We start from the raw sequence: 25,626 nt of genomic DNA, 5'->3' as shown, positions 1-25,626 counted from the left end.
AACTGGCACTAGACAAACGGTCTACCCGTCAAGTCTACCCCCCAGTTTACCCCTCCAACCGCGCGAGGCTGCATCAGCCTTTGCACCCTTCCCGAGGCCTTGTACGAGGGTCCCGAGACGACCTCGCGTCTCCTTCGACCAACAACTACAAGCCCGTTCCGGAAAGCCATTAGGGCCCAGCCACAATGGCCGACTTTGCGCCTCGCTCCATGAAGCGCAAGAACGTCAAGGGCCTCGCCCTGACGCCTGCGGCTCCCAAGCCGCCACCAACCTCCGAGAATGCAAACTACCGCCACTCGAGGAACAACTACTCGGAGGACACCTCCGCGCAGCTGGAGATCGGCATCGAGTTCAACCTCGACCTGCGCCCAGAGGACCTTGAGATCATCAAGGACCTGGGCTCTGGAAACGGAGGCACCGTCAGCAAGGTCAAGCACATCCCCACCAACACCACCATGGCTCGCAAGGTAAGTCGCCCCTCACCACCCGTCTGCTACTGTCCGGCATGTCTGATAGCATCCAAGGTGATCCATGTCGAGGCCAAGAGAGAAATGCGCAAGCGCATCGTCCGCGAGCTTCAGATCATGCACGGCTGCCACTCCGAGCACATTGTCACCTTTTACGGTGCCTTTCTGAACGACAACAACGATGTGATCATGTGCATGGAGTACATGGACGTCGGGTAGGCACCCCCTCCCCTCCCCTCCCCAGCTGCCCTGTCAAGGAGTCGAGGACTCTGTGCTAACCCTTGGCCCCAAGCTCGCTCGACCGCGTCTCGCGCGTGTTCGGTCCGGTCCGTGTTGATGTACTGGGCAAGATCGCCGAAGCGACCCTCGGTGGTCTGACCTATCTTTATTCGAAACACCACATTATGCACCGAGACATCAAGCCTTCCAACATCCTCGTCAACTCTCGCGGCCAGATCAAGCTTTGTGACTTTGGTGTGTCCGGAGAGCTGGTCAACTCCGTCGCAGACACCTTTGTCGGGACATCTACCTACATGGCCCCAGAGAGGATTCAGGGCGAGAAGTACACAGTCAAGTCTGACGTCTGGAGTTTTGGCCTGTCGATTATGGAACTTGCCATCGGCAAATTCCCATTTGCTGCTAGCGAGCAGCTGTCGGACGCCGAGAGCGCGCCGGCTGGTATCCTCGACCTGCTCCAGCAGATCGTCCACGAGCCAGCCCCCAAGCTCCCCAAGAGCGATGCCTTCCCGCCAATCTTGGAGGACATGATCCAAAAGTGTTTGCAGAAGACGCCCGACGACCGTCCGACGCCCGATGAGCTTTTTGTGAGTTGTTCCCGCGGCGCAGCCCACCGCGCAGAGAACTGATGCTGCATAGGAACGGGATCCCTTCGTCCAGGCCGCCAAGAGAACGCCTGTCGACCTCCGAGAATGGGCAGTAAGCCTGATGGAGAGAGACAACCGCAAGTCTCACCTGGCGCCCCAGCTCTCCCCGTCTACTCAGGATTTGCTTCGCTCGAAGGACTCTCCAGACCCGGCCGTGGATGACCGCGCGTTGGAAACACCCACATCAGGTGAGATTCCCATTGTGGGCGCTATCATGTCACCTCGTGACCAATATAGCAGCGTATCGAATCGATCCCCGACACGATCAGAACGGGGGGCAGGGAGCAGCGCTGGCCGATCAGGTGGACCGCCTGTACATCCGGGACTAGGCCAACGCGGCGCGACGACAAACTCGATACCGAAGATGATGCCTCCTCCGCCTCCGCCCCCTGGTCGGCACAGTCCCAGCCCCTCTGCCGGCTCGATCAACAAACAGACCTCCTTTGCCCTGCCCCTTCGCCCTCCTCCCCCCGGACCCCTACCACCTCCACCTCCTCGGAGACAGACGCCGCAAGCGCCAGACGAAGTTGGGACCAGCATCCGTGGAAGCCGACGACAGGCAACTTTTGGTATTCCGCAGGGCTCGAACAGTGCGTACGGAATGGGTTATCCAAACCAAGTAAGGCGAGAATAGGATTCTCTTTCTTATGTTCCCAAGCAACCAGGCACCCGACAGGCCCGCGAGCTGGCACCTTCTAACTTTCGCCTCCCAACCCCCTCGAGGATTGATCTCACTTTTCTCTCTGATCTCATTGAAGCACAGTCAGGCTGCACAAAGCTTTGAGAAAGAACCCAGATCTCTCTCCTTCTGCTTACGTGGTAGTTGTTACTTGCACAACCCTGGCGTAGCCGGCTTCGAAGGATCTGTGTGCAGGCAATATTTTGCTCGGCCCACCTTCTGCACACGTTAACGACAGCTCTTCCGATCATGCCTGCTCCAACGAATCTTGCAAGGCACGCCAAAGCAGCAGGAGTGGAAGGTCTAGGCCAGTGGTCCATTTTGGCATTTGCGATGGACGTTGTCCTAGGGGTTTCAACCATATTGCAGTGTTGCGTGGTGGCAAGCGTCGAGAAAATGTGTTCAAGGATTGGCACTTCTGTCTATTTGGCCGGCTGACAGCGTTTTGGAAGGGGGAAAGACAAAAAGGCTGCTGCTATCTGTACGGCGCATAGCCCAGACCTAGAAACTCTGAATACGAACGGTGTGGTTGGATGCTCGGCACATTTGGTGTACAAGCCTTTCTTGTTCAGTGGATCGGTTCTCGACTTGATCAATTCCATGTGCTTCTTGACTTGACACATAACCCTGTCTTCATCTGAAGCTCAGAACAATATTTTCGCGCTGGACTTGGAAGCCTGAGCCCCGATATTTGTCTATAACTTAGGCCTCATGCTGATATCAAGAGAAATCGAGCATCGACCTTCACACGTGAGACGGTGGGACCCCTTGACTGCTGGCGCAAAAGACCGCCCGGCCAAAAGGCCATAATAACCAATTCGGATTGGTTACTTCCCAGCAGTCTATAAGCCCGTACCGTCACAAAACGGAGCCCACAATACGTATTGGAGGTGGGGCCGGTACTATCTGCGGTCCTCTGATTCCTATATCTGCCTCCCCGTAAATCCCTCCTCCAGGTGGCCAATCAGTTCGTCCAGCCGGTTGATCACTAAATCGGTATGCTCATGACTGGCCAAGTGCTCATTGGCCGGGTTGACAAGGAGCACCGTTGCCGCACCTGCTCTGCGGCCGGCGGTCATGTCGTCAATGGAGTCGCCTACCATTATCAAGCCGCTTGCATTTCCTTGCCATTTCTGACCTTCGCCGTCCAGCTCAGCCACGCCATTATTGCCGCTGTCCACGATCTCGGACTTGACCTCGGCACTGTCCGCCATGAACACCTTCTTTAGCTCACCCTCGGTGCCGCCCGCGGGGGCGAGTCGCACAAGACCCCACGACCGAGCTATGTGGAGGATACCAGCTGGGTCTGGCTTAGGCGGCCGGAACTCACGTGTGATAACTTTTGCCTGTGTCAGTAAAGTGCCGCGGGGCTGAGGGGGCAAACTCCAGGAAAGCAGACAACGGCGACTCACTCGGGTGGAAGGGCTTGACGGTAGACAAGAACTTTGTGAGTAGGTGATCGACGGGCATATCAAAGTTGCGGGTGCAGATTCCCTTAGGCAGGGACTTGCTGTCGATATAGCTCATCAGCTCGACGAGGCCCGGCTGGGCCTGCTGCTTGGACATTGCCGTGCGTTCGATGTCACGGATTGATTCCTGAGGGCTAGGTCAGTTGCGGTGAGGATGCCTGTTAGGGGTGGGTCTTATCCCTCACCATGGCCTTCTCTCTGTCCTCTGGCGTGGGGAGAGAGTAGATGTGTTCGAGTATGTCGACCTCCTTGGAGATGGACAGGGCGTTGCGCATCTCACCAAACATGTAGTTTTGTGGTTTGCTACAAATCATGGCCCATTAGATCATCAAATCGCGTCGAGCCTCCCGCACGTTGCCTACAATAAATTCCAAGATCCACGAGATCCAGTATAACGGGGATGCCGTGAGTCAGATCTGGACTTCCAGGAAAAGTTGCTCGTAGGCAGAGCGTTCCTGCAGCAGAGAGAGGCAGGATTGAAGGGATACCCACCAGAGTGTTCCATCGACATCAAACACAATGCCCTATACAGCCAGTATTAGAAAACTGTATGTGAAGGAAGACGTTTAGAAGACAGGATTTCCAACCTTGAGCTCAGGCAGGTGAGTATTCCCTGCTGCCCCTTCCTTGAGGGGAGCGAATTTCCTTGCACCAGCCATTGTGGAAAGAAGTCTTCGCATGGAAAATTCAACGCGATGAGAAGAGACTTGCAAAGAGCAGCCTCGTGCTCAAAGCATGTAAGAGGCCCTCAAGCGTGCGTTGGCTGGCCTGACTCGGCTCGCCCTGATGGCCACAAACTGTTGTGCAGAAGTGTGTGACTTGGTCGGGTAAAACTCGTAGAAAACTTGGAAACTCAGAGGACAGAATTGAAAAGTCGGCGTGAGATCAATGTGAAATACAAATGAGCAGCCTGGGCTGCGACTGGACAGTGGTGACGGACGTGACTTGGCAGCAGGAGCATTCGATGTCGAGATGCTTGGTGCACGGACCCTCAACGACGCAACGCCTGCAATGGGGGAAAGTGGATCGGCCAGCGTTTCCCAGGTCTTGCCTGAGAATTGCGACACAGTTATTATTGTTGTCTCTTTCTTTACTTCTCCCTTTTCTTCTGTTTTCTTCCCCTTCGGTTCGGGGCGCATATAAGCGCTTCCGAATCATGCTCCTCAAGCTGAGCTGAGCCTTTCGTTAGACTGCCCACCACAGAACTTGAAGGATTTCTTTCTGTGAAATGTGATAGAGATGCCTAGATCGTTGAAGATGCAGGACTCGCCGTGCTGTTGCTGTTGAACTCACCAACCAGCGATATATTCTAGATTTTCAAAGTGGCAACACACAGTAAAGGCTTTGACTCTTGCCTGACTCGCAAGTCGCGAGCTTGACATATCGACATGGTCATTCGGCTGAGTCCACGAGGGCTAAAAGTGCCTCCTATAGGTGCAAATCTTCTACAGCAGTGCGCATGACGACCAGCATGTCACCACGAACGGCTTATTCGAAGAGATGCTTCACGCTGTACTGAAGTACACGTAGGCAGCAAGCCGACTGTCGAGATCTCGAATAGCAAAGTTCTTTCCGCATATGAGGATGGCAGCCAGGACTATTAAAATGATGCCTAGAGCATCATCTCACAGGAGGAATAGCGCGCCGACACCCTCGCCACTTTTCCCAGTAGCACGATGACCCTTTGTCTAATAAGTTGGACAACAGCAGCATCAGTAGTCGATCGTGGGCGTGTGTGGGGTAGCATGAGAGAAGAAAGAAGAAGAAGAAAAATGATCACAACTCTGTGTGGCAGCTGTCTGCAGTTGTCAACATAATTGAGCCATCAAGACGGCCATATTGCTCCGGTGGAGGTCAGCAGTGACCATAGGATTATCGGGATGTGACGTCGGTGGTGTTCGCCAAGGTGGCGGCAGTCTAGATTCGAGACCAGGATCACAGCTGGGCAGCTAGGCAGCTGGGGTGAAGGTCCGAAGAGCTAGGTGGGCAAGGACATACAGCACCACTGCAAAGCGCCCATCTTCTCCGCATTTTCCAGCGGCACGGCTGCACGGGTGGGCTGCTGGGGCACCAAACGGGTCGATTTGCTTGGTCTGTGCGACCTGCTCCTACACAGTAGCAGTCGTCAGTCGTCAGTCGTCAGTCGCGGGCCCATTCCAAAATCAGCGACCACACCGTCAGGCCCTTCCCAGCCCACCACCTCCATCCTCTTGCAGCCCAAGTTGCGCAGTGCCCGCTGCCCACTGCCCACTGCCCCATCCAGTCCCTCTCTGCATCGAACCACAGCTTACCCACATTGTCATGGAAGGGGACCATGAGCGCCATTCTCTCCAATAGGACCTCCAGGCGATGTGCAAGCAGATCGCATAGAAGAAGGAGAGCTTGCAATGAGCTCGTCGTCCCCATCCCCGCCGGCCGGCCCGCCAGGGCCTGCTGAACGGCCCTCAAAGAGGAGTGTGAGCTGCCGGACCCGCCCGTCTCCCCTCAAAGAAGTGCTTTCCTTCTCTCTAACACTCGTCGCAACGCCAGAAAATGCCAAACGGCACCTTCATCGACCCACAGACGGGCCAGCGATCCCGCCGGCAGTTCACCTTGCGCGGTGCCTTTCGTGATCGCGGTCGCACCAACACTGGCGATAGTCATGTCTCGATACACCCATTCTTCTCACGTGAGACCTTCTCCGAGAGGTTGGATGCACTCGGCCATAATGCGAAGGCGTCCGTCATCAACAGCTGGGCGTGGCTCAAGTCCCCCAGTGGGAGGGGGGTCCTGAAATGCGTCCTAGCCTACTCCCTCGGCAGCTTGTTCACGCTGTGGGAGCCGCTCTCCGACTTTCTGGGCCGGCCAGACGGCAAGCATGTCGTCGCCACCATCACTGTCTATTTCCACCCTGCGAGGACGGCCGGCTCCATGATCGAAGGCACCCTCATCGCCATAATAGCCGTTGTCTACGCTGAGATCATCTCTATATGTTCAATGGCTACCTCCGTCTTCTTCGGCTCAACCCTTCACATGGTTGCCGTCGCGTACGCCCTGGTGCTTCTGATATTCGTCTGCGGTGCTTTCGGGTTCGTTGGGTGGGTAAAGCAGAGGATGAACAACCCTCAAGTGAACGTTGGCAGCACGCTGGCTTCGCTGTCCATGATCAGCATCCTGACAAAGGAGAACGCTGTGCAGGAACACGTCTTCTCGAACCAGAAGATCGTCCAGGTCTTGAAAATGTTGATCTGCGGAATCTGTATTACGGTTGCGGTAAATCTTACGCTTTGGAGGACATCCGCGAGAGCACAGCTGCGGGACGGCATGACCAAGGCCTCGAGCTCCCTTGGCGAAATGCTGACTATGATAACACACGGCTTCCTGAGTGGGTCAGAGGAGGAATGGTCGACACCCGAGTTTACCAAGGCTTCGGCCGGGTACAACGCTGCCTACGCCAAGATGTCCAAGAATCTGAGGGAGGCGAAATTCGAGCATTATTTCTTGGGCGACGAGAAGATATACCAGCTAGACAAGGCTGTCTACAAGTCAATGGAGAACCTGGCACAGTCGATCGGTGGATTAAGAAGCGCAGCCAACACTCAATTCGCCTTGCTAAAGGAGCCCCCCGAGCCCGGTTCTGGCAACGTTTCTCCCGGCCAACTCTCTCCGACCCTCTACCGGACCTTTTCGTCGAGTATGAGGAGCCATCTTCCGACCCTCTCAGCAATCGATGAAGGGTCGGACGAGAGTGATGACGAGCAGTCCATTCACGGTCCCCCGTCAAGCACCCCAACTTTCCGCTCACCAAGCGACATATTCAGTCTGTTTATCGCATTGCTTGGGCCCTCGATGAAGTCCTTGGCCTTCACATTGTCCGAAATACTTAGCGAGCCGCCATTTGGAGAGGCGCCAGACTACGATATTATGATCAACGACCACTTTCGACAGAGTCTCTTCGACGCGCTATCATTATTCAACGAAAATCGAGCAAAAGCGCTTGAAGAACTGTACAAAAATATAGAACACGGACGGTTGAGGTCCGATAAGATCAAAGCCGACTTTGAGGAGGTGGCTGCAGCATGTGGCCATTTCAGTTTCAGCCTTCAGAGCTTCGGCGAGGAAATGAGTAAATACCTAGATGTCTTAGACGACCTCAAATACGCGACAGAGCACAAGCGACGGAGCTGGCAGTTTCTGGCCTTGTGGAAGGAGTTACATCAGCGGCAGACCAGAGCCCCTCTACTGCCTTTCGAGGTTGAACCAGAAGCGATCGTGAGGCCGATCAGGAGGTCGCAGCTGCCGCGAGGTGTTCCTGACCAGATGATTCGACGCAGGGACACCTTCAGCTGGGAGGCAGAGCCCTCAGCCAGCGATGTTGTCAGAATGTTGTCACAGAGATTCCTGCTATTCTTGCGGTTTCTAGCCCGAGATGACAGTAAGTGTGCTGTTGGTGGAGCGTTCTTGGACACATACTGACCGAATGCCTGCGCAGTTCGCTTTGGCATCAAAGTTGGTGTTGGCGCTATGCTCTGGGCCATGCTTGCCTTCATTCCCGACACCAAGCCGATATACATGCATTGGAGAGGCGAATGGGGTCTTCTGTCTTTCATGATTGTGTGCTCCATGACCTCGGGCGCCGCCAACACCACGGGTACCACCAGATTTCAGGCGACTGTTTGCGGGGTGATATTCGCAGTGATCAACTGGACTGTCAGCCAAGGCAATGGTGTGGCACTCCTCTTCCTTGGCGCACTGGTCGCCTTCGGCAGCTTCTGGATCGTCATCGTCCAGAACAAAGTTTCTTTTGGCCGAACAGTTCTCCTCGCTTATAACGTCTCTTTGCTCTACGCCTACCTTATTGCGAATAGAGTGGACGACGATGACGACGATGAAGGGGGGGAGACGCCCTACATTGGCCAAATTAGTCTGCACCGAGCACTTGCCGTCTCCGCAGGCATCCTTTGGGGATTGATAGTTTGCAGGCTCGTTTGGCCGATTTCGGCGCGCAAAAAGTTCCGCGAGGGTATCTCAGTATTGTACCTACAGATGGGTCTTATCTGGAAGCGTGGGCCATTGGCTATCCTTCTACGCAGCGACTGCTCGCGATCCTACCTCAAGTCGGGCGAACAGGCTGCACTACAGCGGTATGCCTCGCGACTAGAAGTATTCCGACAGTCCGCCGTATCCGAGTTTGAGTTGCGTGGGCCGTTTCCCTACGAAGCTACGGGGCGGATCATGCGCAGTACGAACCGGCTGCTCGATGCCTTTTATGCCATGAGTCTCGTCACCCAACGCCGTGGCCAACTCTCGGATGGAGAGAAGGCCCTACTCCTTTTCACGGCAAGGGAGCGTGCAGTGCTCTGCGAACGCATTTGCCATGTCTTCCAGGTATTGGCAAGCTGTTTGATGCTCGAGTACCCCCTGACAGACGCGATTCCCAGCGTCACTGGAATCCGAGACGAGCTACTTGGCAAAATTTTCCTGTTCCGCAAAGAGCACGCTACAGCCATGAGAGAGAAGAAGGAGCGGGAGGCCGCTGAGGCAGGAGAACCACCACACCGGGACGTCAACGGCACCGACGACAACGGCCACACCAATGGTAATGGCGATGCACCGGGGTCGCCAAAACCAATCGCCGTAGCCCGGCGTGGCAGCAGTAGCAGCAAGAGAAGCCACAGCATTGGCCATTCGGCACTCAGTGGGAGTCTGGCCGGCCAGGTACACCTCGAGGAAAAAGACTACGCTCTGCTGTATGCGTACGCGCTAGTCACAGGTCAAGTCGCCGAAGAGCTCAAGATTGTTAGAAAGGAAGTCGAGGGCCTGTTTGGCGTGCTGAATGAGGAGGTGCTGTTGTTGCAATAGAGCCGGAAGGATTTCTGAGCACGTATTGTGGACGGCCACCGTCGGCTAGCAGATAAATAGCCACGGCAGGCTTGATGAGGATATACATGATGGAGTTCAAGGATCCGGGAAAAGTATTCAGCATTCTTCATACACGAGACTGTGCTGGAAAGAGGTAGTGGTTATCCTGTTTGTTCGAGCACGGTGTTTCGGTCGTACTGGATGGGCCGCAGTACAAGTCATACCCAGAGAGAAATTGCATAGTGACTGTTTTCGAAAGCAGTTTTTCATATGTGTGTTTGGAATCACCACTTCTTCCAAGACCTCGGGTGCTTTAGTGGTCACCGCACTTCTCAGAAAGAGAATTCTGAAACGGCTGGCCGGTGCTCACTGGTGCCCAAGTAAGACACACCATGCGCATTCATTGCCAGGACGTGCACCAAGATGTCTTGTCATGACCAAGCCTTGAGACAAGGTAACTTGGCAAGGCTTGTATGCTCAGCACAAAATATGATTTGTCAACGGCCTGTGGCCCAACGACCACATTTCCAAGATCAGCCTACCTAGGGACCGTTCTAGCTTCGGGTCCCCCAGCACAACAGTGCAGGCCCTTTTGGGAGCCAAGATACTGTGTATGTATCCCCGGGCACAATTCAGCGACGGTATCCGTACGTAATGCCAATGCCGGGGAAGGCGTCTACTCCGATGTACCGCACAATTCAATGCTAACTTGTTTGTCATATGATTATTGCCGGTTAATCTCCTCCTCGCGCACCTGCCTGGTAACATCCTGTGTGATGCCAGAGGAAGCAGCCCCTCCCCCCGGGCGCCCCAAACTGGTCTGGCTTCGGCACCGGCGCTTTCGGCGCAATGCGGGCGGCCCCTAGGGATCCGCTCTGACTCGCTCGCCACGCGTGGGATGTACTGGGCCGAAAAGGTACGACTCGGATACGTGGACATCTCTTTGCTTTTTCCCTCCTTCCCCCATCTGAGCCGAGGATGTTGCGTGCGTTGGTTTGGTGGCCGGCGATGTATCCCAACTGGTATTTGCCGCAATAGGGTGTGGCAGACGCCAGCTTGGAATGGCTAGGGTTGTAAGAGGTCTCAAGGCAGCTGGAGCTTGTCTTGGCCGGCTGCAGCTCAACTTCATGTACTCCGTATGGGTCAGCTACCACGAGGCTTGTCACCGATGCAACCTTGTTTGTCGCCTGAGGGTGTGTCGGTCACGACGGGCTTGAGTCCTTGTCACTTGATCGCCTTGGCTCGCATTGTCATGGGTTGTACTTTTATTTTACACAGCAACTGTCGCCGCAGTAGGAATTGTTGTATGCATTACCGATCAGAATAGATCCCACATTTAAACTGCAAAGTCTAATCTACATGTATCCGCATGAGCATTAATTGAATTACACACAGCCATCAATGCCCTTCACCGCAATGTAACTTGTCTCGACGCGGTGTATGACTAGCACTTGCACGACATGGTTAGCCGAAAGTATATGCAGGTATAATATGTAGCCTTAGATAGTCCCCCACGAGAAGCGCGGTTGCCATCAGGTGGCTACAGCACCTGCGTTTACAACCAAAGGGTGTAGGTAGCTATATAGTGATAGGCTGTAGGAGCGGTGTGTGGGGTGCCTTCACCATAGGCCTTTTTGCTGACACCAGTCTACTCCTACATAGAGAGGTTTCATTGCTTATCCCGCACCTGCATTCCGACGATCTCCTCCTAGGGTGTGGGGTTGTCTGTTCCTGTGCATTTGGTTTATATAGCCAGCATGGACACTCCTCTCCTATCTGATGGGGCAGGGATTCAACCCGACTACCAGGCCGTCAACTCCATGATGGCCGCACAAAGAGTCAGCGAGGCCGCCCTGGTCCAGGGGCCAGGGGACACGAAGAAGCCTTGCAAAATTGGAAATACCTCTGATGAGACCCGATCTGCCGTCGATGACAACCTTGTCGCTAACCCGTTTGCGGACCCCGCGGTTGCGGAGCACTACAGAGCAGTCTACGAGAAGGCGCAGTACGAATGCCGGCACGCATTCGACCCTGAGCTGGAGTGGTCGAGGGAGGAGGAGAGGGGCCTCGTCAGGAGATTGGACTGGCACGTTTGTACATGGGCTTGCATCATGTGCTTCGCTTTACAGGCGGACCGCGACAACCTGGGCCAGGCAGTCTCGGGCAACATGTTAGACCAGCTGGGACTTTCCACCAACGAGTACAATTACGGCCGGACGATTTACTACGTCTGTTTCCTCCTTTCCGAGGTGCCGTCTCAGCTCATTTCGAAAAAGTTCGGACCTGATAGATGGATTCCTGTCCAGATGGTGGTCTGGTGCGTATCTAACTAACGTTACACATAATATCAATATTGATATTGCGGGATAATGGGGATAACTCGACTGACGACATGACACAGGTCGGTCATTACCTGTACCCAGGCTGGTATGACGGATAGGAATGGTTTCTATGCAACAAGAGCATTGTTGGGTATTTTTGAGGTATATACGTTCCAGAAAGAACGTCTCAACACCGAAGATCATCGACTGACATCAATAAACAGGGAGGGTTTATCCCGTATGTACCTTAGAGGCTGCCCCTTGTTGTGAAGCCGATGGGGCCTCTTGTTGGAGCGAATTTCCTCATTATTTAGGATATCATGCTAATTGAAACCAAGCGACCTCGTTCTCTGGCTCTCATATTTCTACACCAGCCGAGAACTGCCGATGCGACTAGGCTTCTTTTGGACAGCAAATAGCCTCACTGGTATCGCCACATCGCTTCTCGCATTTGCATTACTTCATATGGATGGTATTAAAGGTCTGGCTGGATGGAGATGGTTATTTCTAGGTATTGTGCCCCCCCCCCCTGGACCTGACCGCGCATACCCCGGCGCCGCTGGATATTAGGGAGAAAGAAGCCATTTCTGACGATCTCACAGTCGAGGGGTTGGTCACCTTAAGCGTTGGCAGTAAGTAACTTGAAGCCGTCTCTGCGTGTGAGCATTCTCGCTCTGAGATGCTCTCGCACCTTTGATCTGATGCCACAGCAGCTCTAACTGAGTGGGTCATATTGAACAAAGAGAGAAGGATGCTAACCAAGCCCCAGTCGCGTCTTTCTTCCTCATGCCAGCCTCAGCGGTCCAGACGCGGACTTGGTTTCGCCCGAATGGTTGGTTCACCGACCGAGAGGAACGCATAGTGGTGAATAGAGTGCTCCGAGATGACCCGTCAAAGGGCGATATGCATAACCGCATGCCAATTACTCCTAGGCGGCTCTGGCAAGCTGTTACGGATTACGATCTATGGCCTGTATGTGTAGCCCCCCGACGGATGATGCTCAAACAAAGCCCACAAAAGTTACCTAGGTGCTGACATGCCCAGCTTTACGCCATGGCCACAGTGATATTCATCCCCACTAACCCGCCGGAACATTACCTCACCCTGACGCTTCGTGAGCTCGGTTTTGATCCTGTGAGGCCGCCCCTGCCCGTCGCCAAGTTGTGAAGCCTGTCTGACGATTAGCAGTTCATCACAAACCTTCTCGTGATCCCGAGCACAGCCATGGGCATTCTTACCCTTCTGGCCATAACCTGGGTGAGCGAACATGTCGACGAGCGAGCGTTTGTTTCCATGGTCCAAGGCATCTGGAGCTTACCCTGCCTGCTGGCCCTTCGCTTCTGGCCCGGTACTATGGTTGATGCGCGGGGCACCTACGCCCTGGTCACTGTGCTGCTCAGCTTCCCCTACTGCCAGGCAATCGTTGTCGCCTGGACGAGCAAGAATTCTGGATCGGTGCGCACCAGGGCCATCAGTGCGTCCGTGTTCGCCATGATGAAGCAGGTGGGATCCATTTCCTCGTCCAACATATACCGAGAAGATGACAAGCCGCTATATCACCGGGGAAATAGCATACTAATTGGGATCAATGTGTTGGCGATTGTGCTGTTTCTGTTCACCAAGTGTTACTATGTCCTTAGGAACAGGTGGAAGGCTCGTCGCTGGGAGGCCATGAGTGAGGCAGAGCGACGGGACTACTTGGAATTCACCAAGGACCAGGGCAACAAGAGGCTGGATTTCAGGTTTGCCCATTGAACAACCAGGTGGATGTTTTGAACGCTCGTCGTCATCTGTTGTGATAGATTAAAGCATGTAAGGGCGGTGGTAATGATATAGATGAATTTGTGCAGGCTGCCTAGGTAGTTACCGGCCCGCTGCCCACATGCCCACGATTCAAAGGAGTGCGTGCCCAAATGGTCGAGCAGATAGCTCACGAGGTAGTCGTCGAATTCGGACATGCTTGGCTGGTAGTCAGTCGGTCACTTTGATGCCGACACGATGTTCGACCGAGGGCCACGGCATCCGGCTCGTGTGGCTCACGAGATGGAATTACCCGCTTGTGGTCCAGGACTCCCGTGCCTTATTAGTCGGTAACGCCGGATGAGGCGCCCCATGGCGCAGGGAGGCGCAGGAAGAGTGAGGGTGCATGTGCATGCATGCAGGCTGCAGCCATATGTAAGAGCCGCCCAGCCGAGCGGGCGACTGCTTATGACGTGCGTGGGGCTCGCACAAGGGCTATGGGTGGGGTGTCAGTGCCAAAGTTGAGGTCTGACAGACAGGCAGGCAGGCAGGCAGGCAGGCACAAGAGGACTGGGGGGTTGCTGTGCCAGTGCTAGTGCCAGTGTGAGTGTGTGAGTGTGAGTGTGTGCATGCCGTGCGAGAAATGAACCAGAGCTGTTGCACAAGCCCCGAGTGCTAACCGAGATGGAATGGATGGGATGGTCAGAGTGGCCAGAATGAGGATTGGCAGTGAGCCTCGGGGGTCTTGTAAATGAGCCCTACCTGGCTGACCTTCTTGCTGTGCTGCTACCTAAGTACCTACTTGAAGTACCCATGTACCCAGGCAGGTTCGTTAGCCCAGGAGCACTGGCACTCTGGGAGCTGTCAGATCGAAAACGGCAGATTCTAGCGAGCGGTGAAATCCCTCCCAATCTGATGACGGAGTTGCACAGGTGTCCCGCGCTGGTGGGCAATGTGCAGAACAGGGAAAGTGCTGCCTGCTAAAATAATAAGGGGGGGGGGGCACGGGAGCTAAGCAACGATGCCACCCGCGCGGGTTTTAAACGGTTACGTGGTCCGTCGTCAACAAACGTCCCCCCCAACAGGCGTCGTCCCTTCCCTGCTTGAACTTGCAAACCAGCCAACCCGACCAACCCCCAGTATTTACTTAAGTACGTAGTCGCTCAGGTCAAATCCTGGGCTGCGCCGACTGCACTGCATCGTCAGCCTGCCATTGCCGGAGCCCTTTTGCTCGTCACTCGTCACCCGTCACCCGTCTCTCGTCCCGTCACGGCTGCGACTTGCCTGCTTCAAGGTCCACCCACCTCCCGGATCGTCGTCACTGGCAAAACCTCGACGTGCTGTCCCGCCCACCAAACATCCCGGCCACAAGAAAAAAGGGGGCAGCCAGTCGAGCTAGACCGTCCACAATAAAATCGCCCCTGCTTCTCCCGACAGTGGCTCGTGTAACTCGTCCTATGGAGCGTAGCCGCCTCCGAGCACACTTCAATTGCCTTACTCTACGTTAGGTGGGACCAATACGCGAGCGAAACCACCGCCAGCCATCATGGCCGGTATCGAGCAGCTCGAGATTCACTCCAAGGTGGGTTGCGCGTCTGAGCCAGCACGGGCTACTGTAGCTGCTACCTCGCGATCTCGACAACATGAGGCTGACGTGCTGTGTGGCTGTCGCAGTCATACATTGTCCGATGGGTTAAGGTAGACGAGGGCCACACCATTTCATGGAGTGTTCAGCCGCACAAAAAGTCCATGTGAGTCTGTCTGCCTTGGGCTCCATCTAATTTTTGCTTGTGCCCATAGCTTGGTTCCCAGATACTGATAAGTCCCGCCTAAACCGCAGCAATTTTGGAATTGTCAAGCACCCCGGCAGCGGCAGCACCAACCTCACCATCAACCAGTCCGAAGAAGCGACCGACGCCCTCGATGGCACCTCTGAGAGCGGAAAGAAGGGCGTCTTCGCAAAGAAGGACTCGAGCAATGCTCAGGAACAGTTGACAAAGAAAGGCTTCAGGGTCGTGCATTGGCATGGAAAATGCGAGGCCGACAAGGTATCCATGGGCACTTGGGACGTCGATCACGATCATGGCGGCATGTATGGCCTCATATTCGACAACACCTTCTCGAAACAAACCTCCAAGACTGCCACATTTGTGCTCCTGACGTACCCTACCGGCGCACCCCCGCAGACTGCGCGTAACTTGCCCAACCTGCAGGCCGGTAACAGCGCGAGCGCCAGCAGGACGAGTTTGGGAAACAAGGGCGGCCCAAGCCCCAGTCTGAGGCCCAGCGCGGGAGAGTCGGTGGATAGTCTTCACAGCCAGAAGACAAGGGGCCGGGCCGCATCCAACGCGCGAAGTGAGGCCGCCAACTCTATGACCTCTGGGAATTATCACACCGGTGCCCTGCTGAAGAGGAGGCGCAAGAAGGGCCAAGGTTACGCGAGACGGTTCTTTTCGCTCGACTATGCGACCTGCACCCTCTCCTACTACCACACTCGGAACTCTTCCGCGCTCAGAGGAGCCATCCCATTGAGTCTGGCAGCCATTGCCGCGGACGAGACAAGGAGGGAAATCAGCATCGATTCTGGCGCCGAGATCTGGCATCTCAGAGCCTCCAATGACCGAGACTTCACGGACTGGGCACGAGCGCTGGAGAAGTCGAGCCGGATTGCCCGGGGCCTTGATCCAGCTTTTCTGGAGCCCGAACCGGTGAAGCGGCAGGTAACACGGCGCTCTTTAATCGCCCCGCCGAATAACCAGGAGGAGGAAGACCGGGAATGGCAGCAGGTGGAGGCTCTGGTCAGCCGTGTCGTTGGGTCGCGCGACGCGCTCCGACGGCTTGTTAAGGATATGGCGGCACAGAAGCAGACCCATGGTCCACGGCCACCGTCATCCCATCTCTCTCCTGGGACCCCGACCGTGGCGGAAGAGGGTGATTACTTTACGCCAATGCCGGAGAGGAAGCCCTTCTGGAAACGGAAATCTAGCGCCTCGATAACACCGGGGATGCAACCTTCTGTCTCTTCAGCCTTGGCGGTACCCAGCCCCAACACTGCCGCAACAGCTGTCGCCCCTAACGGGACGACCAAGGAAGAGAAGAGGAGGTCGAAAGCTTCTATCCCAGATGAAAGCACGACGGCGGAGCACTGTAACGCCCTGCTCGGAGACCTCGACGCGGTCGTGGCAGAATTCTCTAATCTGCTATCAAACAGCAAGCGACGCCGGTTGCCGGCAGCGCAATCTGCTGCATCTCGGGTGAGCATGGAATCCACGACGTCGGATGAGTTTTTCGATGCTGAAGAGGCTGGCGATCGGTCGCAACTTCTCGTCATCGATCACCAGAGCGAAGAAGAGACCCCCGCCTCGGAGGTGGACGAGGCCGAGGTACACGATGCGTCGTCCGTCTCTAGCGTTGAAGGAGATGATGATGCCGCAGGTCGTTCGGAGAATCAGGATGACTACTTCCCCAGCAAGCCAAAGTCACTCACACCTCTGCCGGTGACTGATCAGGTTGCGCGGCGCAAGACCATTCCTCCGGCCAAGGTCATGCCTCCCAGCCTAATAGCTTTTGTGCGCAAGAATGTCGGCAAGGACCTTTCAACAATCAGCATGCCAGTCTCCGCCAACGAGCCCACATCTCTCCTACAGCGTGTCGCCGAACAGTTAGAATACGCGAATCTGCTCGACCAGGCAACAAAACAGAACCAGCCTAATGAACGTATCCTCTACGTCGCTGCCTTTGCCATCTCTCAATTCAGCGGGAGTCGCGGCAAGGAGCGTGCCATTCGCAAGCCTTTCAACCCACTGCTGGGTGAGACGTTCGAGCTCATCCGCGGCGAGAACGAAGTGCCTGGTGGACTTAGATTAATTGTCGAAAAGGTCACGCACCGGCCAGTCCGGCTGGCGATGCAGGCCGACTCGTCGCTCTGGTCCTTCGCACAGAGTCCTGCACCTACACAGAAATTCTGGGGCAAGTCTGCAGAGATCACCACCGAGGGCCGGGCACGCGTCGTGCTGAGGTTGCCTGACGGCACCGAGGAGCGGTACAGCTGGAACATCGCCACAGTCTTCCTCAGGAACGTAGTCATGGGCGAGAAGTATGTGGAACCTGTAGGGAATGACATGCATGTCATCAACGAAGGCACCGGTGCTAAGGCTGTCGTTGAGTTCCGCTCGAAAGGCATGTTTGGCGGGCGAAGCGAGGACGTACAAGTCGAGACGTATGATGCTTCCGGTACACATACCGGTCTGTCGCTGGCGGGCACATGGACGAACTCTCTGAGGAGAGTGGAAGCCGGCAAGGCTGCCGGTGGAGAGATCTGGCGCGTAGGGAGCCTGGTGGACAACGCGGCGAACACCTACGGCATGACAACCTTCGCAGCCAGCCTCAACGAGATCACACCTCTCGAGAAGGGCAAGCTGCCGCCGACGGACACAAGGCTCAGGCAGGACCAGAGGCTTGCCGAGGAGGGAAAGCTGGACGACGCGGAGGAGTGGAAGGTCAAGCTCGAGGAGGGCCAGAGGGCCCGCAGGAAGGTTCTAGAGGACAAGGGCGCCGAACACAAGCCCAGATGGTTCACCAAGGTGGCCACGGTCGGGGATGGCGAGGAAGTGTGGAGGCTCAAGGTTGGCAAGGATGGGTACTGGGAGGAGAGGGCCAAGGGTCAGTGGACAGGCGTGGAACACATCTTTGACGTCTAAGTCGTCAGCTGTGGGCTTGGGCTTGGGCAAGTGCATCTGTATATTTCTGCATTGCCATTTCTCTAGCGGTCAAATTCATCCCTGCCATTCGAAGCGACAATAATGTTCTGCCTACTTGTTCGGCCGGGATTAACTCGCACTGCAAATTGCCACGGGCGGCCCAGCTAGTAGACCCGTGACACATTGAGCAATGATGAAAGAGAAGAACTCCGGGGCTAGCTACGACCTGGGACTCGATAAATCGAACACATGTCAAGTAGATGTAGTGTCTACTACTGACAGCTCTCCCTGGCCGCTTGAAAATACTGTACCGCTTTGCGTAAAGCCTGAGATCTAGAATTCGAATGGACAATAGAATTTCTCTTGTCTCGGTATACTTCTCTCTGTCATAACTACATGTCTCTTGTCACGTCACTCTGATGCCTCAACACCGCATGGCCCCTGCCTCCCCCCCCCCCCCACCCGGCATCTCTCGACCGCCAGGATCATTCCGCTTGAAGGCCCTTTCATTTTTTTGAGCATCTTTCCAGGCTTGTTAGACATGATTCCTGGAATATAGAGCCTTAGAGCCCTTGGCACGTCTAGAATCAAACACTGCCCGGAATTGCCGGAGGTGAACCAGTCGATTTCTTGACTCGCCTTAATTCTGTGAAACCGGAAATTCGTATACCTACCTAGGTAAAGTCGGGCTGCGACACCCCGTCCTAACTAGTCATACCACCCGAATATGCCCAATCTCAAGTTAATTGCATGTTCGACATGCAATTAATCCTCATAGCTATGAAATTTAACTGCATCATATTACTCATGCTGTCATGAATCATGCGTTTTCTTGCCGCCCTTGCCCTCGCCGCTGGCTACAATTACGACCGACAACTTATCGATAGTTCTCTCTGCCCCTGTCTGCCATGTTCTAGCTACCCTAGGGTACCTAGGTATCAGCTCTCCACCAGAGGATAAGGCATCCGATAAGACCATCCCAACACATGTTGGCTTTTAAGAATGGGTAATTTGCTTGCTTCGCTTGCCCAAAAGATGTTGCAGCTAGGTGGTGTAAATGAAGTTAATAAACTGGAGGGCTTGGATGGCTGTAGGTATCGCTAGTTGGTCAGGAACAGGCATGGGGCAGCTTCCAAGGCTGGTAATACGAATACCCGGTTTCTATTTATTCTATCCCTGAAAGCTTAAAAGACATTAAGGGTACTTAGCGACAATAAGGAGACATGTGCTTGCTAGTCAGTAACCTCGATGTCAGAGCATATAAATCAGCACTCCTGAAGTCCTTCATGTTCACCGGCTTTGTAACGGTAGCACCTTGAATATTTGTGCCATTCCACCATCGCAAGCAAATTCAGACCTACCAATACTCTGAAGCCTTGTCTGGTTCACAAAATTCACCGTATTTCTTTGTTACAATGAAGTTCTCCCTTCCTCTCATCGCCCTGGTGGCCGGTCTCGCCGCCGCTGCGCCCGCCGTCGAGCTTGAGTCCAGCAGTCTGGAATCCCGGCAGTTGAAATGCCCTCCCTGCGACGAGTTCCATGTTTGCACTTGTGGTTTCACACTAGTAAGCTTCTCTTGTTTCCTTCGGTTTCTAATTTCATCAAAAATATCAATGTGCTAATTTCAAATTTCTAGTGCAGTTGTTCGCCCAGCTAGAGGCTCGGACTAAGACACCTTGTTGTAACTTTTCTTTCGCGCTGGTTCAAGCTACAGGGGAAACCCTGGGAAGACACTGTATTATTTGGGTGCTAAGGATCAGCAGACCAGCTGGTCACGACTGTCGATTAGCATTTGGGAACTTGTGCCTCCTAACTACATGTTTCAGTCATCCACGCGATGCAAGGCTCTCACCTACTGAGTACTTCAAAAGTAACATCAAATTCTTAATTAAAACCCTTGATTGACGTGTAACGTGTAACTCAACTCAGAAGCCACTACGTAGTCTACTGCCCAGATTTAGATGGTTCCGTTAATTCCCATACTTATAAAACGTACTTAAGTATGTAGCGCCTTCCTACAGTGGTCAACGCTCAAGACCCAGCGATGTAGAAAAAGACACAATGCCAATAACGGAGTAAGAAGACTCTGCGGGCACATGGTCTCAGCCTCGTGCCGCACGTACACGTGTGCACAGACAAGGCTAGGAGGCATCGCTCCCGACGGCGCCGCTGACGCCCTCTCTGAATCTTGCTGTTTCTCATACTGTGTCGACCAATCTCGTTGTACCCTATCCAGAGCTCGGATAGGGCACCCTTCTCGCGGCCTCAGGTCATGTTCGCAGTCGCCAGAATCATCAGCTTCCAATACTTGTTGATGCCATACTCAATGCAAGTCTCAGCCGCTTTCAAGGCTCTTTCGACTGGGTTCCAATCAGTATGACCAGGGATATCACCGTCTATTTAGAGCTTACGGTCTTCGAGCGCCAGCTGTATATCCCAATCTTGTGTGGCGGTGGCCTCACATAGTGGTATAGCTACTATGTATATAGGCCATGTTTAAAGAACCTTAGTGCGCGCTTCGGTAGGTAGGTAGTTCATGTGGAGCTGTCTACTACTGTACAAGCTGGACAACACAGTTCACAGAGTTGGAGACGCACTCTGGGACAATCACTCTTTGTGTAAGGAAGTATGGTTGCCTGTTAGGCAACACTGTGTGTGACTCTATAATTAGAGCATTCCCTCTCAGAGAGAGGAATTAGGAGTCTAGCTATGCAAGCAAGCCAATGAAGGATGTCTCCCAATTCACAGTACTCTGTAATGAATAACCTTGGAAGCCATGTTGTACTGTCAACTCTGTTCTCCGTGGTGAGAGGCTTGGACTCTTACCCCTGTCAGGCTGGTCTGTGCATTAGCGCTTATCGCTCTTATCCGTGGACCTGCCGTAGCCTACAGATGGCCTCATAATTCCACCGCCACCATCACACTCCTTCTCGATTCTCTCGCTCCTTCCTGACCCATTACGTCGAGTTTCTAAAGAGCCTTAAGAGAACTGAAAACGGGCTTTCAACTACGGGGACGTGCCTAGAACAAGCGAGAGCATCACCGACAAGACAAGATGGATCCCTACTCTTCGGAAGGCGAATTAATCAACATCCACGCTGCGTTCCACCAGTACCAGTATCAATCAGTACTCGACGACTTTGACCCATCATCCTTCTCGGCCGAGAACCACCTGCCCGCGCGGGTCCTCCAATTGCGCGCCCGCATTGCGCTTGGCCAGGGCCAGGAAGTGCTCAGCGAGGTCGCGGGCGCCAAGGAGCCCGAGCTGAACGCTGTCGGAGCACTGGCGGAGCTGAGCCTTGGAAAGGAGGATTCTGCGGCCGCATCGATCGAGAAGCTGCTGGCCGATGGTGGGGATGCCGTGGCTGAGAATGCCATCGTGCAGGTTGTGGGGGGCACCGTGCTCGCGAGCGTGGGCAAGGCGGACGAGGCGCTGCAGCTGTTGGGCCGCCACCAGGGGAACCGTGAGTTCTCTTGCCAGTCATGATTGGGCAAGCTGACAGCGAGACTGACGTTGGTACAATGCCACAGTCGACGCAGTTGCCATGATTGTACAGATCCATCTGCAACAGAACCGCAACGACCTGGCATTGAAAGAGGTCACTGCCGCGAGGCGGTGGGCCCAAGACAGCATCCTGGTGAACTTGGCAGAGTCCTGGGTCGGACTGAGACTGGTATGAACTCCTTTTCTTACGTGGGCATCACGGGCGGGCAGAAGAGCTGATTGATCTTTTACCTTCATCCTAGGGCGGCGAAAAGTACCAGCAAGCATTCTACGTCTTCGAAGAACTCGCGCAAGCACCATCCACCTCCTCCGTTCAAACACTCGTCGCGCAGGCAGTGGCAGAGCTGCACTTGGGAAGGACAGAAGAGGCCCAGTCCGCGCTGGACCAGGCGCTGAAGAAGGACCCCAGCAATACCGAGGCGATTGCCAACTCGCTGGTGCTGCAGGTGATCATTGGGAAGGACGCCGGAGAGCTGACAGCATCCCTGAAGAAGGCGGCGCCCGAGCATGCGCTGCTGAAAGACCTTGAGGAGAAGAGCAGTCTTTTCGATACGGCGGCGGCAAAGTTCAGCGCAAAGGTCTCGGCGTAAAGGGGACATCATTACAGGAGCATGTGAGCGGGAGACATGTCACTCTTAATTGCTTATGAGCAGCGGAAATGGAAATGATAGACTTGATCAAACAAATCGCTGCCCTAGACCAAGAGCACGGTCGGACAGTTCTGGCAGTGCTGACATTGGGGTATGCATCTTCTGTCCTTCGAAACTCTGGGCAGTGCCCATCCATCTCCAGTACATCACAGCGCAAGCGAGGTTGGGCATTTGGTGCTGAGCACTCCCCGAGTGCTGATTTGGGATCGTCCTTTGAAGCAGACGAGACAGGGGGATAACAAGGGAGGGTTGGCTATCCCCGGCGTGACCGCGGCAGACTTGTTGTATGTGGCCGCGTGGGCGCGTGGGCGCGTGGGCCATGGGGCGTGGGCTGTGGTGTGGTCAGATCTAAATAAATCCTGGGTGTATGAGTGGTTCAGCCTTGTTTGGATGTACGGACTTTACAGAGCATCCGAAGCTTCCGAACCGCCCACTGTCGATGGAGTAGATATGTAAGCAACATCTGTCCGAAGGCGCGAGACCACAACTCTTCCTCTAATTTACTCTGGTCTCCTCACCTGAATAATTTGGCCTGACCTGTTTATACTCAACCTTCAGGACTTGTGGGCTTTTGTTCTGGCCATCCCAAGGTCCACGCTGTGGCGGTCAGATCAAGGGCGCCGTCGCCACTACTCGATAATGCTCAAGTGCTCAGTTAGAGCACAGGCGAGCCCCTCACCCTTCCCATACACAACACACAACACATCGTCTTCTTCACTGAACTGTGAGCATTGATCCCTGCTCGTGGCCAAGATCCTCATGGCCTCCATGCGCACCTCCAGCCGGGCACTCGTTCCCATGTCTTTATATCTTCGGGGCCGCCTTGTACGGGATGCTCTAGAGCTAGCGATCGGTTGGCTGCTGGCATCTCACTTTCCGTTCACCAACTTGGTCGTCTACGACGGCTCTTGCGATGATCGGCCTGCTACAAGTGTACGGCCGGGGCATCTCATCAGAACATTTCATCAGAAAAGCTGGTTCTCGCAGCCTTGGTTATGACTCCTACGTGCAGGAGTCGCCAGCAGCCTGGAAGAAACGCGAAACCCAAGTGGGTTCGCCTGCCGACATCCTCAGCAAGGGATGATGCAGCCAGCAACATCAACATCGAAACCGAAGCAACTGTGTGCGTCGTCGATCTTACCACAACCACGACCTGGCCGCCCGGCGCGTTCAACGTTGCCTGCGCGATCCCGACTCCACGAACCCAAGCAGATGACGCCTTCGTACTCCAACAACTACGCGCCGCCTTCCTCACAGAGACCCTGGCCCTGGGTCTGGGTGCTCACGTTGCCATCCGGATGTTGACAAGGTGGCCGAAGCTGCGCGAACCTGGAGGAATTACTGTGGTACCCAACGCCAAGACGGATATCGACAGCTTGGGAGCCGAGATCACATTAGGAAGTTGAATCCGCCCCCGGTCGCCATTGGGTTTACGAACATGTGCTCAGGGTACACTTGGCTCAATAGCGGACGGGCTAAGCGATGGTGGCTTCGGAAACTCGAACGACAGCCTCTCCCAAGCAGTTGGAACCGAGCCACGGCTGCCACGGCGTGGGCTGCACGATCCTTCTTGCCTTCGTCCTGTGGGTGGCGGAAGGCAGGCCGTTGCCAAAAAGAAATCACTCACAACAGGTGACATCGGGCGGCTTGGATTGCTAGTGCATGCGAGGCCGTACTATATCCCAAGAGAATGGAAATGAGGACATGCAGGTCACAGCCATCAGAAGCTGCACGGCTCCAGGATGGTGTGCAACCCTGCAACCACCCGCCGGCGAGATCGTCCTCCCTGAGCGCCAGAAACAATGCGATAGCCGGCCCATTTGGACGAATTGTGTGTGCGAGCGTGACAGCACAGCGGTCAAACAATACAGGACACATTCGACCCAAGATACCCCCGGGGATTACCGCAGGGCGGACACAGGAGGAAAAGAATCCAGTCGTTAAACGCACCCACCAGCAACACAACCTTCCTCCAGGCTAGTGATAATTTGGGTGCATGTGCGGGACTGGACCGGGGGGCTGCAAGAGTTCACCGAAAGAGATGAATGGTCCCGGAGGAGCGGAGGCGCGTCGTGCTAGCTGCTGAGGGGAGTTCGCCGAGGCTTTTTTACCGAGCCAAGAGACGCCGCAAGCCATCGAATGTCTTGCGGTTACCCCGGAAACTCCACACAACGGCGATTCAAGACAGGCTCTGCGAGCTGGACAGGCTGGAAACGTGTCCCGTGTCCCACCGTTCACCAGAAATGTGGACGGCACGGACGACCCACGGTGACCGGATGCCAAGGCCAATTGGACGTGGTCCCGCGCTGGTCACGACCATAACGGGCCACAGACAAACCGGAGGAAGGTACTGTGGCATTGTCAACTCCAAGTGGCGAGATTCAGAGAGCATTTTCAAAAAGCACTGTGTAGATTCGAGGGGCAAACCTGGCAGAGGCCGAGGCCAGGGCCACGGGCCGGCAACCTGATGGGATGGGACAAGGAAGCAGCAGATCCCAACGACATGCCTGTGTGGCAGGACATAGCTGACGGGAGGCAAGCTGTCTGGGCTTGTTTCGGTACGTACATACATGATGGGATAGAAGAGGTGAGTGGAAAGGTGGGAGAGATTGCTGTTGTATCTCAAACCGTTTCATGGTCGAGGCTTTGAATCTGTTGCGCACGCCCACATTGACGGGCAGACGCAGGTACGGCACCGTATCAAACAGGCTTTGCAAAATATTGGACCAAGCTGTCGTTGACTTTTCCCCTCTTCTCAAAGTACAGTATCTCTCCTTTCTCGCCTCCCCCCCCCCCCACCTTGTCCGCTCTCGTCTACCTTTTTTTTTTTCGTCCTTGCCGACCGCTGTCTCTCGGCTGGCCTCTGTCATCTGGATTCCACTTTCAGTAACACTTTCAGTGTGTCAGAGACACCGCCCAAAGTCCCGCAGGTGCAGTTCGTGCTTGGCTGGGCGAGGCAAGCTGGCAAGTTGACGAGGTGTTTTCGGTGGGAGGGCGGGGGCCAATGGCGGGGGCAGGCGACTTGGGGGGCGGTGGAAGTGGGGCTGAGGCGCAGCTTCTCTCGTTTCGAGAAGCTTGGAAGCTTGGACGTCAAGTGCAGCTCGAGCCAAGCGGGAGAGTGCGAAATGACTCTCGGGCCCTAGGGCCGGAGAGGAGCGACGATTGGGAAAGGCGGGCACTGGAGCACATGGGAGGAGCAATCTGGAGCAGTCTGGAGCAATTTGGTTGGGATCATCTGGGATCGCCTGGGATCACAGGATCAGTGAGGGACATGCAGACATGCAGACATGAGGATTCAGGGTCCTGGGGCCAGCTTGGCGGATCCCATCGCCTGTCCCTTGGATAATTGTGGTTCTGGGTCTGGGTCTGG

At 54.9% G+C, this 25,626-nt stretch overlaps 5 protein-coding genes across 5 annotated transcripts; 4 read left to right on the top strand and 1 right to left on the bottom strand.

The window, feature by feature from the left end:
• Positions 1-185: 185 nt before the first annotated feature.
• Positions 186-1,680, top strand: KVR01_001967 (uncharacterized protein; the record flags this gene model as incomplete). The annotated part of the gene is made up of 5 exons (XM_044792035.1): positions 186-467; positions 525-682; positions 760-1,291; positions 1,344-1,539; positions 1,592-1,680. The coding sequence occupies 5 exons, from the start codon at positions 186-188 to the stop codon at positions 1,678-1,680; spliced, it is 1,257 nt and encodes a 418-aa protein (XP_044649922.1).
• A 1,273-nt stretch (positions 1,681-2,953) lies between these two features.
• On the bottom strand, positions 2,954-4,179 carry KVR01_001309 (uncharacterized protein; the record flags this gene model as incomplete). The annotated part of the gene is made up of 5 exons (XM_044791836.1): positions 2,954-3,369; positions 3,443-3,626; positions 3,685-3,802; positions 3,992-4,023; positions 4,087-4,179. The coding sequence occupies 5 exons, from the start codon at positions 4,177-4,179 to the stop codon at positions 2,954-2,956; spliced, it is 843 nt and encodes a 280-aa protein (XP_044649264.1).
• A 1,320-nt stretch (positions 4,180-5,499) lies between these two features.
• On the top strand, positions 5,500-9,782 carry KVR01_001828 (uncharacterized protein). Its single transcript, XM_044792516.1, has 3 exons — positions 5,500-5,955; positions 6,029-7,913; positions 7,971-9,782. Exons 1-3 carry the CDS (start codon positions 5,887-5,889, stop codon positions 9,338-9,340), a joined length of 3,324 nt encoding a protein of 1,107 aa, XP_044649783.1. The 5' UTR covers positions 5,500-5,886; the 3' UTR covers positions 9,341-9,782.
• Positions 9,783-14,404: 4,622 nt separating this feature from the next.
• On the top strand, positions 14,405-18,204 carry KVR01_001434 (oxysterol-binding protein related protein OSH3). Its single transcript, XM_044785944.1, has 3 exons — positions 14,405-14,983; positions 15,076-15,152; positions 15,242-18,204. The coding sequence occupies exons 1-3, from the start codon at positions 14,948-14,950 to the stop codon at positions 18,099-18,101; spliced, it is 2,973 nt and encodes a 990-aa protein (XP_044649389.1). The 5' UTR covers positions 14,405-14,947; the 3' UTR covers positions 18,102-18,204.
• A 2,814-nt stretch (positions 18,205-21,018) lies between these two features.
• Positions 21,019-24,408, top strand: KVR01_001759 (uncharacterized protein). The gene is made up of 3 exons (XM_044792922.1): positions 21,019-21,565; positions 21,633-21,775; positions 21,849-24,408. Exons 1-3 carry the CDS (start codon positions 21,157-21,159, stop codon positions 22,194-22,196), a joined length of 900 nt encoding a protein of 299 aa, XP_044649714.1. The 5' UTR covers positions 21,019-21,156; the 3' UTR covers positions 22,197-24,408.
• Positions 24,409-25,626: the final 1,218 nt, after the last annotated feature.

The sequence above is a fragment of the Diaporthe batatas genome, assembly GCF_019321695.1.
Source record: "Diaporthe batatas strain CRI 302-4 chromosome Unknown Contig00002, whole genome shotgun sequence".
Taxonomy (NCBI): domain Eukaryota; kingdom Fungi; phylum Ascomycota; class Sordariomycetes; order Diaporthales; family Diaporthaceae; genus Diaporthe; species Diaporthe batatas.
This window is presented reverse-complemented; position numbering and strand designations above follow the sequence as displayed.